Genomic DNA, 17749 nt, shown 5'->3' with positions numbered 1-17749 from the left:
GTTAAAGGCCCATAACATTAGGGTTGTATTTAAACCAACTACTAGCATCAGACAGGTTCTAAGATCTCCTAAAGACAGTGTTCCATTTTATAAATATCCAGGTGTGTATAATATTCCATGCACGTGTGGTCTTTCCTACATTGGACAAACTTCGAGAAGCCTGGAAATAAGACAGAAAGAACATGTTGGCGATGTAAATCACAACAGAACGACCACTTCCGGGTTAGCACATCACTTTTCAACTTGGAACCACACTATAGACTGGAATAACAGCTCTATGCCCTACGTAGACGAAGATTACAGACATCGATTATTTAAAGAAGCAGCAGCAGTAGTGCTACGTACAAGCAGAAACCTAAACAAAAATCAAGGGGCCATACTGAACGATACTTGGAAAAATCTAATTAATTCCCTCAGGTCAACAGAACAACAGTACGCGAATAATCATATTATGCGTTTGCATGTATCGCGTGTTCATGATACTCAGTAAAAATGTCACGCGAACGTGTTACCTTAGCTACCTAACAGCTACTATCGTTTTTTTGTATTCTTAAACATTTTTTTGCATTTATCATTTTTTATACTGTGCAAGCCTTGAGAAAGGCTTGCACAGTACAAAAGGTAGACAATAAGAAGGTAGGCAATATTGTACGAACATACGTACGAATTAAAATTTATGGTCAGTTTAACAATAAGTCTTATATTATGGATATAAGTGAAGCATTGCTGAGTTAAGTGCTCTGACTTAATCTAAATTGTATACGAAATTTCTCACATGGTCTTAAAGCAACTGGTATTTCGCAGTTGATTTGATCTGGAGAGTCTGGAGAAAGAACGGTAAATCTTCGAAAAATGTGACTTAAAGCAATCCTCTCTTCGAGCATAACAAACCTCTGACCTGAAAAATTAAACAAACATAACTTATACGGACTTATTTAAAAGATATATTACTGAATAGGCTGTTACGTATACCCTTAATTTATTTTAGTAAGATTGCCGTAAAAATAATGCACAACAGTTTTAATTATGTTTCATACCACTTGATAAGAACGTTGTTTATCTCATAATAGTCACTGATTACGTGTTAAAGATAAATCGGTATTACAATATTAATATAACAAAAATATGAAAAATAGTGAAAAATATTTTGGATATAAGGCTATTTAAAAAATTGATTTCTGTAATGGAAGAGGCCAATGGTAGGAACAGAAAAACGACTTTTAACGCACGAAAATAGTGATGTGGTGAGAACCACTGGATTATTCAAGGGTGGTCTGAAACAGTCTCGGTCTAACAATGAAAAAACGAATTAATAATTTCAAATTTATTTTTATTTTTCAACATAATCTCCCGTAAGACTACTCCAGCGATGCTCCAGCCCCATTATCCCGTCCCTGTAGCGGTTCTCAGTAAGATATGCAAAATACCCCTCTACAGCTGCAATCACTCTTGATTCGAAGAAAAACGCTGACCAGCGAGGAAGAGGTTTAGTTTTGGGAAGAGAAAGAAGTCAGAGGAAACCAAATCTGGGGAATAGGGTGGATGTTCCAACAATTCATAATGCAGATCTTATCCACAGTAATAAATTGACGCACAAAATCAATTGTGTTCTTGTTAAAATGCTCCAAGCCGTGTTCAGAGATTTTCAAACGAGGTAGTTTTTGACCTGTTGTGAGCAAGCGCGGCACCCATCTTGCGCAAAGCTTTTTTATATGCAATTCTTGATACAAAATATATCCTACACGTTCTTTTGAAATGCCTATAGCCTCAGCAATTTGAAGCACTTTGAATCGCCGGTTATGCAATGCAATATCATGCACTTGATCAATGATTTCTGGTGTTGTTACACTTTTTGGAGGTCCTTCATGTGGATCGTCTTCAAGGCTGGTACTGCCACGTTTATACTCTCCAGCCCATTTCTTAATTGTCGAAAACGAAGGAGAAAAGTGCCCATAAACGTTTATGAACTTCGAATGAATTTCTTTTCGCGTTAAACCTTCTTTTACAAAGAATTTTATAACCGCACGATACTCAATTTTATTAATTTTAAGGGACACAAACAACACTTTTGCTTAAGACAGCTATATAAACCAAACTCCTTGATAGAATGACTTGCACTTTCAGCTGGATGCTTATGACAGATGTACCAACTTAGAAAAAAATCTTGCCGATAGAATTGCGATCTATCGTCGAGACCGAAAACTTTCAGACCACCTTCGTATTTGGTTGTCGTTAGTAGTTAAGTTAGTACATGAAACGTAGAGCAGGAACACGAAGTAGGAGTGAGTCTTGTATGCTTAAAACTCCCTCAGAGGAAGGAGTTTTAAAAGATATGAAGAGGAGCTAGCTAGATATGAAGCCTAATCGGCCAGGACATTAACTTTCAAACTAAAAATATATGAGTATTTAAAACCGAAAACATATTGGAGATAATACTAAAATTATGTAAAGAAATTATTAGAGTTTATTCATTTAGTTAGTTAGTTTTGGAAGAGATTCAAATATAATTACTCTGTTTCTCAGGTTTACGTAGTGAAGTGATTCGGTGATGATTACACCGAATTAACGATAAAGTTAATTGAGTGTAATTATCACCGAATGCAGTTAATGCAGTTAACGATAAAGATATTTGAAAAAGCATATTCCTTTTATTTCTCCAAAATGTTGGAAAAGTTTCATTAATCCCCAGAGAAATTTTAATTTTAATATATATTCTTCAATTCTAGATTTTTTTGCAGTTATTTTATTTATTTATTTTTTTAAATTAATTAATTAATTTTTATTTTTGCATATTTTTGATTTAATATCTCAAATTTAATGTAATGTTCCACCACTCTTGGAGGCGTTGTGGAGGGAATTGTGAAGTATTTTGCAATAAATTATGCACATTTTTGTATGCGCCTAACCCATTCTTCGTGGAAGTAATTTTTCTCGGATAAATCTTCGCTAAATAATACAATTGCTTTAAAAATGAAATAAAATCAAATTATTTACTTTACCAGTGCAATTCCTGGGACCAAATGAAAAAGGCATGTAACTACAAGGAGGTCGTTGGCAGCTTTGTTCCGGAAGGAATCTCTCTGGATCGAATACGTCAGCATGAGGAAACACTTCTTCATCGCGATGAAGAGCAAATATTGGGATGAAGACAGTTGTACCTTCAGGAATAACACGGCCATCTAAAATCGTATTGACATTTATTTTATACCAGAACATTTCAACTTTTTATATATTTCAGTTCGTTGCGAACATATTTGTCCACAATTTATCATATATCAAGCGAAAATATTTTAAGGAGTCACATGTGGATCTAAATTTGATGTAAAATGTTATAAAGGATATCACTTGTGAGAATACAAAACTCTGTGAATACTTATCAAAAAATTACCACTCATTGCGCATAATTGTCTCACATTTGGAATGCACAATAGTACTGCATCAAACGCTACCTTTAAATCGATATCTTTCGGGTAAAGTAACTCTCTATCGAGCGATAAAGAGAAAGTAATATTCGTGTTTTTAAAAATTCTTACATTCCATGCTTTCCCAAGTTACATCAACTATATAAATCTAACAATTTCGTGAGTACTCCTAACAATGACACGAAAAAAAAAGGAAAAGAAAGGCTGATGAAATAATTAAAACAAACCGCATAACGGCATTATCAGCGCAATAAAGTAATTGTATATAAAATGTGCAACATTAACAGTAATTTTATATCATGTATATGGAAAACGATCTTTGTTTAACGAATCTTTCGTGTTCTCTTTCACGTTCTCTTGTCCAAACATTATTTAACTTGTAGTCTTATTGAATGCAATGAGAAGACAAGACTGCAATTAGCAGGAATCAGTTGATGCATTTCTTGAAGAACTGAATTTTGCTCCTTTTGAAAAAGCAGCGTAATGGTGACTGTCGAGTATTCCCTCTTCGATTCGATGAAGTATTTTGTTGTACAACGTTGAACGTTGACCAGAGTTCGAAAAACGGTGGTTTATAGAATTTGCATACTCTGGATTTGAAAAGTGTGAATTAGGCGCTTCGAAGAACGGGGCTCCTGCTGTTGGGCTTTCATGCTGTAGTGTAACTGTCGAATAAGTAAGAAATACTGTAGCGAAGATACAAAATGGATGATAATATCTCAATACAAGTAGTAAGGTACCAGGAGTCACATAAGCATTCTGTTTAATATCGTTGTAATCCAAACTTCGTGACAATAAATTTCTAGCGTTCCTTAGCACAGAAAACGAATGAGATCGTGATCCTTGTGACAAAAACGATAACCGTAATTTGCAATATATTTGATGAGAGAAATGATTTCTTAGATATCTTATCAAGATGTCACGAGGTATTAGGCACAAGATTAAAGATCATGTGACATTTTGGTCGGTAGAGAGGCAATTCATGTTAGGTCACTGCTAACATCAAATACCATGGTTATTCTCGGTAGTGATCATTGGAAGAAACAAGAGAAGCCATTTTTGTTTGTTGTTGGAGGAAACCAACTTTTTTGGCTGACAGCCGTTGAACTTGCAATGAAATACAACAAATGCTAAATTCAACACATATACAGTGTGCCCGCTAAGTAATGAGATTGATTGTTTTACAGTACAGAACTTGTAATAAAATTAACAGTCGTGTTTACAGTTTTGACCGCTAGAGTGTGTTGTAATCGCAGGTGAAACTTTCGAGTTCGGTGATATAGTTGTTTTCATGTGGCAACCGTTGAAGTAAGAGTGTATGAGTGCAGCGTGTCAGAAGTTTCATCATGGAGAAAAGAGCTGTGCAAAATTTTACTGTAAATTAGGAAAAACTGCTAAACGTGTACCGAAATGCGAGATCATGGATTGGAGTGGATCGTCTTCTCTCCGGGAGAAGAAAGTCTGGTTACAAAAATCACATGCTCAAGACAATGAGCCTTGATTTTTTTCCGACACTACTGGAATTATCCACCACAAATTTGTTGCCGAGGGCACCACAGTGAACGACTAGTATTATTTAGGAGTAATGCGACGTCTGTATGCCCCAAGTGGCGTGTCAGCAAAGAACTGTTCCACAACAACTATTGGTTTCTGTTGCACGATAATGCGCCTGCGCACTGTTCGCTGCCTGTGAAGCAGTTTCTGCCTTCGAAGTCGATCTGTGTGATCGAACTCCCCCCTCCCCCATTTGTGAGATTTTTCTCCAGCAGACTGTTTCCACTTCTCAAAGACGGAGATTGCCTTGAAAGCAGGAAGTACTTCAGAGACATTGAAGACATCCAACGCGGTGTGAACCAGAGATTAAAGAAGGTTACCGTTCAGGACTTCCGCTCTGCGTCTTTGAACACCTGTACGAACAGGTGTAGACGACAGATGGATGGGAGGAGATTTTATGCAATAATATTTGTCTCGTTACTTATTAGCTAAAGTGTGAGTTAACCTCTAATCCGATTTCATCCACTGTTACTTACCAAGCATGGTATCCTTTGCACAACGACGGCCTATTATTGGGACCGTGGGATATAAGCGCAATGACTCCTGTTTAATGAACATACAAAAAGATTAAAATAATATTTCACTACATACATACACACATATACAGAAGTTATTGAACGTTATAGAAAAAATCTGGTCAAAATAGACAATAATTATAATACACAAGCAGATAATACAAATTTCCCTACAAAATTAATTACAAAGAAAACTGTATTAAATCTCGAGATATTCTTAACTGATGACAATCAAAATTCACCTTAACGACACATTGAAGGTATTTCATTTCTGCGAGATCATTTACTGTTACGTGGCGATCTTGGTCATCTCCGAAGACGGAATCAATTTCTTCGTGGATCTTCTTTTGCACATGAGGATTCAATCCAATACAGTATAGAGTCCAGCTCAGTGAGAACGCTGTAGTGTCATGACCCTGTATAAGATAAGAATAAATCAAAATTAAGATTTAGGGCGTGCATTACTAGTACTAATTAAAATAAACTGCACATTTCAGAAATTATAGAGCGTAAGACAAGTTAATTAAAAGATTGAAGACACGATAATGGAACTTATGTGGACATTATGACAAAGGTCTGCAGCATTATGGTACGCTATAAAGTTTAATGAAAAGTAAAGGCGTGAAATGGAAATGCTATAATTGATAATAATTTTGGAAGACAGAAAATTTGAAGAAAGTCTGGTTGAAAATAAGACACCCTCTGTCCAAAACGAAACCGAACATTTCAAAAATAGAAGAAACTTTTGGGGCTACCTGTTGTATCTTTTTGTTGTCGAAAGCGGAAACCACAAATAGTGTTGTGTCAACGGTTTATGACATTTTTTTCATTAGAAGCAGAGTTACAGTGTGTTTTGACAAATGGTCGGTCGTCACGATATTCCTGCCGTACGCGACGAATTCTCGCTATCAATCGTTTCAAAACTTCGAGATAAAACTCACCATTGACCATTGGTCATGGGGAACGAATTCTTTGTGTATAATGCCTTTGAAATCGCAGAAACAAATCAGCATTGTCTTTACTTTTGACTTGTCCGAGCGATATTTATCGGATGCTCCTCTTCTGGTGGTCTCCACTCAGCACTATGACGCTTTGTTTCGGGCTCATACTCAAAAAACCACGTTTCGTCACCAGTAACTACCGCTTCAAGGAATTTTGAGTCCATACGAGCGGTTTTAATGAAGTCCTTGCAGTATTCAATTCGATATATTTTTTGGTCGTCGGTCAACTTGTGGGGAACCAATCGCGAAATCAATTTATAAAGTCACAAATTCTCTGTAAAAATGTTGTGCACAGCTAATTTTAGAATCTCCAATTCATCTGCAATCAAGCTCATGGATGATTTCGGATTTTCTTTGATGAAATCACGCATTTGGGATGTTTACATTTCTCAGTCAAGTTTTTGGACGGCTCGGATTTTCGTCGTCCTCAAACGTCTCACGACCACTTTGAAATCGATTAAACCACTCGTAAACTCGAGTACGGGATAAGCATTCATTACCGTATGCTTTTTGAAGCATTTGATGCGTTTCGGTAAAACGTTTGCCAAGATTAACACAAAAGTCAATCGCAGCTCTCTATTTGAAACTCATTTTCCGACCGTTCGTCAAAACACTCTGTCACTCTTGGAACTGTAACTCGGCTTCTAATGAAACAAATGTCATAAACAGTTGACACAACACTAATGAAGGTTGCAACTTTCGACAACAAAAAGTGCAAGAGCTGGCGCCACTAGTTTCTTCTATTTTCCAAAGGTTCGGTTTCTTTTTGGACAGAGGGTGCATATCTGATATGATCAGTAGATCAGTAATGGAAGAATAAGCGAAGAATTAAATATTATATTAGAACTAGTTTCTAAATTGAACTAATGCAAGTAATAGAGAGTCAGCAGTGAAAGATTATGGGGACAATGATAATATAGCAAATCAAATGCTAAAGAAACTGTTGGTCAATTACAAATGATCTTTAACAACACATCAAACATTGAAATGATATCTATAAAGGAAGAAGCGATGATAACTTTACTTCCAAAGAAAGAGATCTCAAATGAGTGAAAATTGGAGGGGAATTGGTCTATTCGTCGTAACTGCTGAACGATTCTGTCCAATATCAATAAATAGTATTAAAATAAAGTAGAAAGGAAAAGATATATTAAAGTATGAGCAACTAATTTTAGAAAACGTTGGAGGAATGCATCATACTTTTACCTTAAGAAATATTATTGAGCAAAGCATAGAATTTAGAAGCTAATTATACATTGGTCTCCAAAAGCTGAGGGAGAACTACATTTTACCTGATTATAATAACAGTTTGTTGACCAGAACGAAATATAGACATATATTTATTACCAGCATGATATTAAATTATATTACACCCAAATATATTATAAATGTTGTACAAATTAAATTTCAATACGATTTGGCAAAAGTTACAAATTTTCTAATGACGTTGTTATGGAATCAATGTATAAAAAACCATGCGCAGAGTTATTTCAGTATGGAATAGGTCTACCCCGACTTGCGATGCAGCTCTCTCAACGTCGGAACAAGCTTATCACCGAATAATTCAGGAATTCTTGAGGCAAACTGGTCCACTCCTCCTCCTCCTCCTTCAGAGCAAACATAACGTCTTGTTTGTTTACTTGAGGGGAATTTCGAGCAGTGGTGCTTCTTCCTGTAACGTTCCAAATGTATTGTCTTGGGGGTTGAGATATGAGGAGAATGCTGGCCTCTCGACTTGATCAATATATATTTGATCTCCAGAAGAGATCAATGCCAATGTCATCCATAAAAATGAATTCTTCGCTTACAGCAGCACGGAACAATCGAACATGACGTTCAAGTACTTTGGAATATCGTTCACCACTCAAAGTTCCTTTTTTCAGAACTAGTAGCTTGGTGCGTCCATTAAGCATCTCCACATCATGCCCGAGCACCGCCTATCCCTTTCAAGAATACTCTCACGATGATAAGCAGTACCACCTATTTCATGCAGTTCAAGTGTCGTCTAGAATCAAAGGAAAGAATAAAACTCGATTTCTACTCGAAATCATCAGTTATTCAAATTATATAATCTCATTCTTTTGAATTTACGGTTGTAATCTTCAAAAATAGTTCGTCCTTAGTTTTTGACACCAGTGTACCGACATTTTATAGATTTTCCCAAAGCATTTGAGAGTATTGAAACAGGAACAGATTGTATAAAAAGCTATGAAATTCCCGACAAATTTTTCGAGAGCAAAATAAAAAGGAATAAGTTAATGAAAGTTGTTTTATTCCATAGCAAGCAATATCAGAATAGTTTGCACTTTAATATAGTCATTGAATGGATTATGAAGAAGGAATTAAGAACAGGAAATGAATGGAATCCTATGTCATAGTTGGAATATTTAGATTTTGCAGAAGACAAACTTTTGACTTATCATCAAATTCACTGATATACCATCAGAATAGAAAGCATTGTGTGAAACGTCTCAAAACGTAAGTTGTAAAATAAATATGATTAAAACAAAACTTAATTAATTAAGGTATTTATTTATTTATATTTATTTACATATTTATATGAACAGCAAATGGCACATAGAAATTAAAACGATCAATATGCAGTAGAAAAAGCCAGAAAATTACACACTTAGGGGTTAGAACTGACAAAGGGATAATGCAATGTTTGACACTCGCAAATAATATTTCGAGAAAATTAAATAATAAAGTATTTAATTTTTTAAATTAAATTCTTGCATTAATTGTATTAATAAGGCTGACTTTATGTATTTAATTGCAGTTTCTAATGAATTTTAGTGCACACACAGTAACTTACAAATTTCTACATGAAAAACGTTTCTGGAAGAAATTTTAAATTATTCTATATGTCTAACATATCCTTTACCGTTGTTGATGTAAATTCCGAACAAATATATTCACCGCAGCCATAAAGGTATCCACTTCTTCTTGGATGTTTTCTTCCGTGAAAGATGGATCGGACAGGTGTTGATGCAGTAAAAGATCTAATAATTCTAGTCTTTTACTTCCGTTGTTATATTCGTGAAGAGTAGATTCACTGACCTGTATCGAAACCGGGTTTTCAATGTATGACTGTTTTCTTCTATGGATAACCTAGAACAAGAAAAAAGAGCACAGAAAATTAAGATATTTTCTAAATTTCCGACAATAAGAGGAAAGTCACTTCATGTCTAAATTAGCACGATAGTAGTAGTAGCAGACAGCGATGAAGGAATTCTGCTAGTTTAAGCGCGAGCGGTTTTTAACGTGAGATTGAATAAACCAGTATACCGCTGGTTTATTCCGGTTGTGAGAATAATATTAGATGGAATCAAAACTTAAACATATTTAAAATTGCAAAATTTTTTTTTGTAATTTATGTCAAGCTATATATTATCAATAAAGCTTCAGTTTTGTGATTGTTAAAATTGCATTCATTACGAGCCCTCAGCAGTACGCCCTGCGTTTTATAGAACTCTCATTTGCACGTATTTGCAAATGATGCATGTGGTACAGCGCCCTCTATCGGTGAAAACTTGAAGTAAATCCCCCCCGCCAAAAATAAATAAATAAATAAATAAAATTGCCCTCCATTTCACATTCGTGCAAACCGCACTCTAATATACCATTTTTTTTCTCTAATTTTTATGAATTATTGAAATATCTAGGAATTTATGCATTTCGAAAACCATTGCTTGGCAATTAACGGAAATGCCTTTGTGTTCTTAAATATATCAGTAATGTAATGTTTTGCTGCCGAAACATTATATATTAATATAAATAATTTAAAGTACTGCTGGGTATAATATACTTTAAAATTCATATGACTTTTATAGTGTTTAAAAAAACAAAGGCCAACAAACGAAGAATTATTTCTGTAAAGAGCTGGAATAATGAGCTCTTTAAAGAAATAAAATAACCTAAAATATTCTGATTTAAAGCAGTGCTTGGAAAACATACAAGTATCGCTCTAATGTATGGTCCACAGACGTTAGTGAAAACGACTCGTCAAAACTAAAATTTCTGTATTGGCTTTTTCAAGTGTGTGAAGTTTTTAATGAAAGACAATTTTAATGAAAGACAATCGTAGCACCTATGTCTTTGCCACTTGTCGTTGCATCCGCCACCAGCTCTTCCTAATGGAATACTTCCTCTTCCTTCAGTGTGCATGAAAATGAATCTCCTCCCACCTTTTTTTAACCGCAATTATGGAATATTTATCAGCAACCATTGATGAAGAGAAACGCACCAACATCCTATGCGAGTGTTGGTATTTTACTTTCTATGGTCTTTTCGGGCATGAACACTCAACCGTCTGGAAGGCCATTGAAAGTATCAGGCTTGTAAATCAACAACCCAGTGTGATGATTCTAGTGATGTGCTTCCAAAAGAAGAAACGTGCCTCAAGGTAGCATGAACTGCGTTAGAAGAAATCCTATTTGCATTTTCAAAAGCAGGATACGTAAATAGGACAAATCTTGAGGACAATTTGTCCTGGGTACCATTTTATTCCTATAGGCTTTTATTTGGAGAGATTTTGCTGTACGCTTCCTTGTTGTCTACTGCCCTGTTAGCTCCATCACCCCTTGTTCCTGCGTGCCTCCTATGTTGATTCCGTTATCATATTCTTATAAAATAAATTTAGATACATATTAAGATGCGTTTATAAATATAAAGGTAAATAAAAATACACCATAGAATGCGAAGTATATAATTTCAATCCAAGGGCGATGATTCTAGTCATGTGCTTCCAATAGAACAAACGTGCCTCAAAGTAGCATGAACTGCGTTAGAGGAGATCCTGTTTGGATTTTCAAAAGCAGGATACGTAAATAGGAGAAATGTCTGAAGAAAAGGACGAAATTCACTCATCATAACAATACAGCTGCAAAAAAAGAAATTTAAATTCTAAAGTGTAATAATATCCTTTAACAGTAAAACAACCAATAAATTTAATATTATATACCTTAATATGTAAATATAGTTCGCCCACCGATTAGAGATCCTTCGACACTTCTGCGCATCCCAGAAAAAGGAGAATCCATTCCGATAATAGGCTAATCAGTCCGTATTGTGGTATGAGTTGTTTATTATTACCGGTCGGAAAATTAACTTCTCTTTTATGATTATTGCAGTTAACTATGTTGCTTGTATACCAGTTGGAAAAATTTATCTATAAAGCACGTGATTTCGCGTGTTGGCGACCAATTCGGAAGTCCTTCATTTCTTTCTCCCCTTCAGCATGAATCGACTATTCTTGGAAAGACGCGAAGCAAGGACCTACAAACGGTGGGCGAACTATAATAATTATTGTTATTCTATATACTAATGCAGTATTATACATAATCAAAAAGTATTTTCTGTCAAGAGATGGCAGCACTATATGATGCTATTTAGAAACAGTCATATCAATGCAGTTTATTTATGTAATATTAATGTACTATTCTAGAATACAATAATAAAAATATACTGGATTAGTGTTCTGTTATATTAATTATCTTTACTGTCCAAATTAAACAATGTTAATATATCATTATGATAGATACTGAATTTCTCATCAAAGGTTTCAATATTTCAATTTCAATAAGTATATCATGTCTGGCAACCGCCACAGTATGCGAGTTCTAACAACTTCTCTAAACGTTGACCACCACTCGAGAGAAAATAAAAAACCTACTGCACTCACTAAAGGTATTTTTCCATATTATTTCTTTCTTTGATTTGGAATAACGAAATTTTTTTAGATTACTTTTGCTGCACTGCAAATTTCTCTTCATACTTCGGTTTAGCTTTCCATACAGAAGTTGTAAGTTTTAAGGCCTGCGCTTTATATACTAGGGTGGCCATAAAGGTTCAAGGCCACGAATATAGATGAAAATACTATTGGCAAGATTTTTTTTCAAATTGGTACATCAGTCATAAGCATCCAAGTGAAATTGCAAGTCATTGTATAAAGTAGTTTGTTTTATGCAGCTGTCTGAAGCAAAAATGTTGTCTGTATCCCTTGAAATGGATCAAATTGAGTATCGTGCGATTATAAAATTCTTTGTAAAAGAAGGTTTAACGCCAAAAGAAGTTCATTCGAAGTTCACAAAAGCCTATGAGAGCGCGTTTCCTTCGTTCTCGACAATTAAGAAATGGGCTATCGAGTTTAAAAACAGCCTTGAAGATAATCTACATGAAGGATATCCAAAAAGTGTAACAACAGAAATCATTGATCAAGTACACGATATGGTATTGGATGACCGATAAGTCAAAATGCGTGAAATTGCTGAGACTATAGGTATTTCAAAAGAACGTGTACGATATATTTGAATGAAGAATTGTAAATGAAAAAAAGCTTTGCGCAAGATGGGTGCTGCTCTCAGATCAAAAACGCACTCGCATGAAAATCTCTGATCAGTGCTTGGAGTGTTTTTACAAGAATAAAACTGATTTTGCGCGTCGATTTATTACTACGGATGAGACTTGGATTCACTATTGCACACCAAATCCAAACAGCATTCAAAATAGTGGACAGAAGCCGGTTGTTCAGCGCCAAAGAATACAAAGTCGGTTCCATCGGCAGGAAAGGTCAGGGCATCGGTGTTTTGGGACGCTAAAGTCATTTTGTTTATTAATTATCTTGAAATGGGTAAAGCAATAACCGGGAAATATTATTCCGATCTTTTAACCAGACTAAACGAAACACACGTGAGAAAAGATCCAGTTTGCAGAAGAAAAAATCATCTTTCATCAGGACAATGCACTTGCCCAAAAAAGTGTTTTGACAATGGGAAAATTAAGGTATCTGCTTTATGAATTGTTGGAACATCCATCCTATTCCCCAGATTTGGTTCCCTTTGCCTGCTATCTCTTCCCAAAACTAAACCTTTTCCTCGCTGGTCAGCGATTTTCTTCGAATCAAGAGGTGATTGCAGCTGTAGAAGGGTATGTTGCAGATCTTAATGAGAACCACTACAGGGACTGGATAATGGTGCTGGACCATCAGTGAGATAAATGTATTAGTCTTAAGGAGATTACGTTGAAAAACAAAAATAATTTTGAAATTATAAATTCGTTTTTTCATTGTTAAGCCGAGAACGTTTCAGACCACCCTCGTATTTCACAACTCTCTCATCTTTATTCTCACGATATTCCTTCTTCACCATTTTCTTCTTATTGATTTGTTGATTACTTATGTGCACGTGTATTTCACTCCAATCCAACGGGCCATTCAACTTCTGCACTACACGTGACATCTTTGGTGTTATCTGAATATCAGAGAATGGTTATTCTTTAATATATCCTTCATACTTTCTAATGAAGGCAGGTGAATCAGGTGTAAGTTTTGTCTTTCCAAACATTCTGGTTTTTCAGAGCACAAACCAGCCAAAATAACCAATGGAATTCGCACATGTACTACTGTCGAAATCTTATTTCTGAAGATTACAGTCGCAAATTCAGACGAATCCGCTTGTGGCAATCTGTAGAGATAACGATTTGGAGTAGAAAGCGTTAAACGACTAAATATTCGAAAAAAGGTCACATAGTAGAACTCAACAGCATAGAAGTTACAAGAAGAACAGTTACTACGCAAATGGCATTTGAAGTACGTTCTTTTTGTGAAGCAAGTAAGTTGAAAAATTGGATGTTTTGTGATGTCTCAAATGCGTCATGTAGATGATTTCACTCAGGGAAGAATTATTGGGAAGCTTGAGGAAGGGCCGAGGGATCTCATTAGCGTTGTATCCAGCGTCTGAGCAGCGTTTCAAACTAATTAAATTTGTTCCAGACTTTCGTTAAGAGGTGGCCCTGGCTCTACCATGAATCATGAAGTCAACTGAGATCCATATCCCATAGAAAACCTTCGGCCCAAATAGGAAGATGCATTTCTGCTCGAAATCCTCTCCAAAAAACCAACAACAGTCTTATTTTCTCTGGAAGAGAAGCGGGATGTTTTCTTCAAGAACTCCTAAAACACTTAGTCCTACTCTTGTTACGACATGGTGGCGAGAGCTGCATCGTAGTCCGGGTTGGTCACATTCGATACTGTCTCTTATCATAGTTTTCTCTAAGCAAAACCTATAAGCAGGACTATGTCTTTACGGAACTTTCAACTTTTTCCAAAAACGTATTACAATTTAATTTGTACGAAATTTATAATATATTTTTGGGTAATAAAATTTATTAGTTTGCTTGCAATTAATTTATGTCCACATGTGACTGCAGCTATTGAAATTATGAAAAATATCGCTCGTCGTTAGCTTTTGGATACCGGTGTATTTTAAACATTTGAAATAAAGGGTGTGCAAAAAGTTAGAGTAGTATTTGACATTTAAATAACTTTTTTATTCATGAACTAATTTCAGTGATATTAAATACAGTGAATGTCTAACATATGGAGATTTGATTAGGTTAGGTATGGAAGGCGAACTCTTTCAAATGAGCTCCATTTGCCGCCTCGCAATGTCGGGCTCTTTCGATTGCATTGTTCATAACAGTAGTTAATGTTTGAGGATCTAATGCTTGAATTTCTACACGGATATTCTCCTCGAGCTGCTCAAGTGTACGCAGTTTGTTTACGTACACACCCTCCTTCAGATATATCCTCACAGGAAGTAATCAGGGGCCGTAAGGTCGGGCGAACGTGGGGCCAATTAATCTGGAAATGTCTTGAAAGTATCAGCTCGTCGAACACTTGCCTCAAAAGGTTCATTGTATCCCTGTCTGTATGGAAAGTTGCCCCACCCTGTTGAAACCACATTTCAGGACGATTTTCCACTACACCAAGTAAAACATTTTCACCCATATCCCGATATCTATCACCAGTAATTGTCAGTGTGTCAGCCTCTTTAGTTTCGAAGAAGTAGGGCTCGATAACTTCCTGCGAGGTCACGCCACACCAGACGGTGCATTTGGTAACGTGCAGTTGGCGCTGATGAATTATCCGTGGATTTGCTGTACCCCAGAAACGACAGTTCTGCTTATTGATGAAGTCATTCAAATGAAATGAGCTTTGCCAGACATGATACGTTGAGGAACAAATTCATGGTTTTCTCTGCCTGATTCCTGGATGCGATTCGCATAATTTCAGCGCTGATGGTAGTCCATGGGTTTCAGTTCCTGCACCAACTGTATTTTATACGGAAACATCTTTAAATCATTTCTTAAAATTTGCCTTAAGGATATTCGGGACAACCCTAGTTCCCTAGAACGTCTTTTCGTTGATATTTGCGGTTCTACATCAATACTGGTACTAACTCGTTCAATGTTTTCTTCATTGCGAGCCAAACGTGGTCGGCTAGTAATGAAGAGCCAAACGTGGTCTGCCAGTAGGTGGAAGGTTCATCACAGAACCCTTTTCGTCTAAGCATTGATTAGTTGCCGAATGATTGCGGTGGGAGTACATTTCTGACTTGGAAATGGCGTCGGTAAGTTCTTTGGGTCAAAATAATGGACCATTTCAGAATGTTATTTTGAAATAAAATTCCACTACTTTTAGTCGTTGTCCTTCGTGAAATTCCTCATGATCAATCTCCCAAGACTCAGTTATAATAAAACAAGCAAACCTGCAAAACAAGAAATTGAACTATTAACAAAAAAGTTGTTTACATGTCACCTCATACTTTAACTTTTGGCCCACCCTGTATATGCCAGAAAACTTTGGGGAATTCAACCTTGATTCGAATTAACATCTGCAGTCTCCAACCTCCAAGTAAAATATATTCATATATTCTGTACATAAGGTAGTTTTCTTCAACAGCAGTGTTACTCTACTTGAAACGTTGTCGCCATTATCAACTTCGCACACTCCTAATTATGTTATATTAATTACAATGTTGAGAATTGCTTCAGATCCTAAATTAACAGGGATTAAGAATCTGTGTTTAAGCACTTTATACAAACTAGAAATTCAAGTTCACAATATAGCTTTTTTTCTTGTTTTAATGAAATTTATGAACGAGAATCATAACTCATGAATGAGTGATTGGGAGAAAAGAACAGGATTTATTGCTATGCATGAGAGGACAGGTTGCTCGAAAATACTTGAATCAAAATTATTCTCAATCTGTGCTCAGGAAACCATTCTTTAAAGAATGAGAATTTCATTCATTTTCTGAAGTAAAGAAATGATTTTTCAATACTTGATCATTGACAAGGATGTTGTTATACATTTGAATAAAATATTGACTGGTTCAAAGACGTTTTTGGAAGTTCAAGGTATCAACTTCTTTGTATTCTACTACACTTTAGATCAAATCTGATAACTCATAGATTGGTGTAAAAAAGCATTCGTTTCACCACGAATAAGACTTAAATTTCATACTTTCGAATTAGTTTACAATAAGTACACTTACATTCCTTATTCAAAGAAAGTATTTATTACTTTGTTATGCAAAGATAAATATGCTCAGATGATCACAGATGTAATTTGAATAGCTAATTTTACTCTTACGACCATTTGTACAGACTGGATTTACTGGTTGTATTGCTCGTTTTATGCATAAGATCACCGAACTTTCGGGGATATTCTTTCTATGTATGAAATCAAATATTCTACCTTCAGAAAAAAAGCGTGGGGGGGGGTGGGGGGGGGGGGGGGTGGGGGGGGGGGGGGGTGGGGGGGGGGGGGGGTGGGGGGGGGGGGGGGTGGGGGGGGGGGGGGGTGGGGGGGGGGGGGGGTGGGGGGGGGGGGGGGTGGGGGGGGGGGGGGGTGGGGGGGGGGGGGGGTGGGGGGGGGGGGGGGTGGGGGGGGGGGGGGGTGGGGGGGGGGGGGGGTGGGGGGGGGGGGGGGTGGGGGGGGGGGGGGGTGGGGGGGGGGGGGGGTGGGGGGGGGGGGGGGTGGGGGGGGGGGGGGGTGGGGGGGGGGGGGGGTGGGGGGGGGGGGGGGTGGGGGGGGGGGGGGGTGGGGGGGGGGGGGGGTGGGGGGGGGGGGGGGTGGGGGGGGGGGGGGGTGGGGGGGGGGGGGGGTGGGGGGGGGGGGGGGTGGGGGGGGGGGGGGGTGGGGGGGGGGGGGGGTGGGGGGGGGGGGGGGTGGGGGGGGGGGGGGGTGGGGGGGGGGGGGGGTGGGGGGGGGGCCGACACTCGTGTACCATCTGCATTCAATAAAGTTATTCTTCCACATTCATTCTTTCTTTTGCTTGAGACATAACGATAATATTCTTTTGGATTGCCTTTAGCTTGCATGGCCAACTTCTTTTCATATTCCGATTTAGCTTTTCTCACAATACGCGTTACTTTTCTGGCCTGAGCGTTTAATTCATAACTCCTCTCACTC

The 17749-nt window shown here is 37.3% G+C and overlaps 1 protein-coding gene across 1 annotated transcript in view; it reads right to left on the bottom strand.

Annotated features, from left to right (window-relative positions):
* Positions 1–731: 731 nt before the first annotated feature.
* The window catches only part of LOC150099443 (cytochrome P450 4c3-like), a 28988-nt gene continuing 11970 nt past the window's right edge, over positions 732–17749 (bottom strand). The window contains exons 5-9 of the mRNA XM_090404356.1: positions 9412–9603; positions 5734–5907; positions 5453–5519; positions 3000–3179; positions 732–898 (exon numbers count right to left, since the gene is read on the bottom strand). Of these exons, the coding sequence (XP_090260482.1) occupies positions 732–898; positions 3000–3179; positions 5453–5519; positions 5734–5907; positions 9412–9603 (780 nt within the window). The remainder of the gene's footprint in view (positions 899–2999; positions 3180–5452; positions 5520–5733; positions 5908–9411; positions 9604–17749) is intronic.

Source organism: Typopeltis vanoorti, chromosome 14, assembly GCF_054136105.1.
Source record: "Typopeltis vanoorti isolate ZY-2024b chromosome 14, IOZ_Tvanoo_1.0, whole genome shotgun sequence".
NCBI lineage: Eukaryota > Metazoa > Arthropoda > Arachnida > Uropygi > Thelyphonidae > Typopeltis > Typopeltis vanoorti.
Note: the sequence above shows the minus strand (reverse complement) of the source record. Positions and strands in the feature narration are given on the sequence as shown.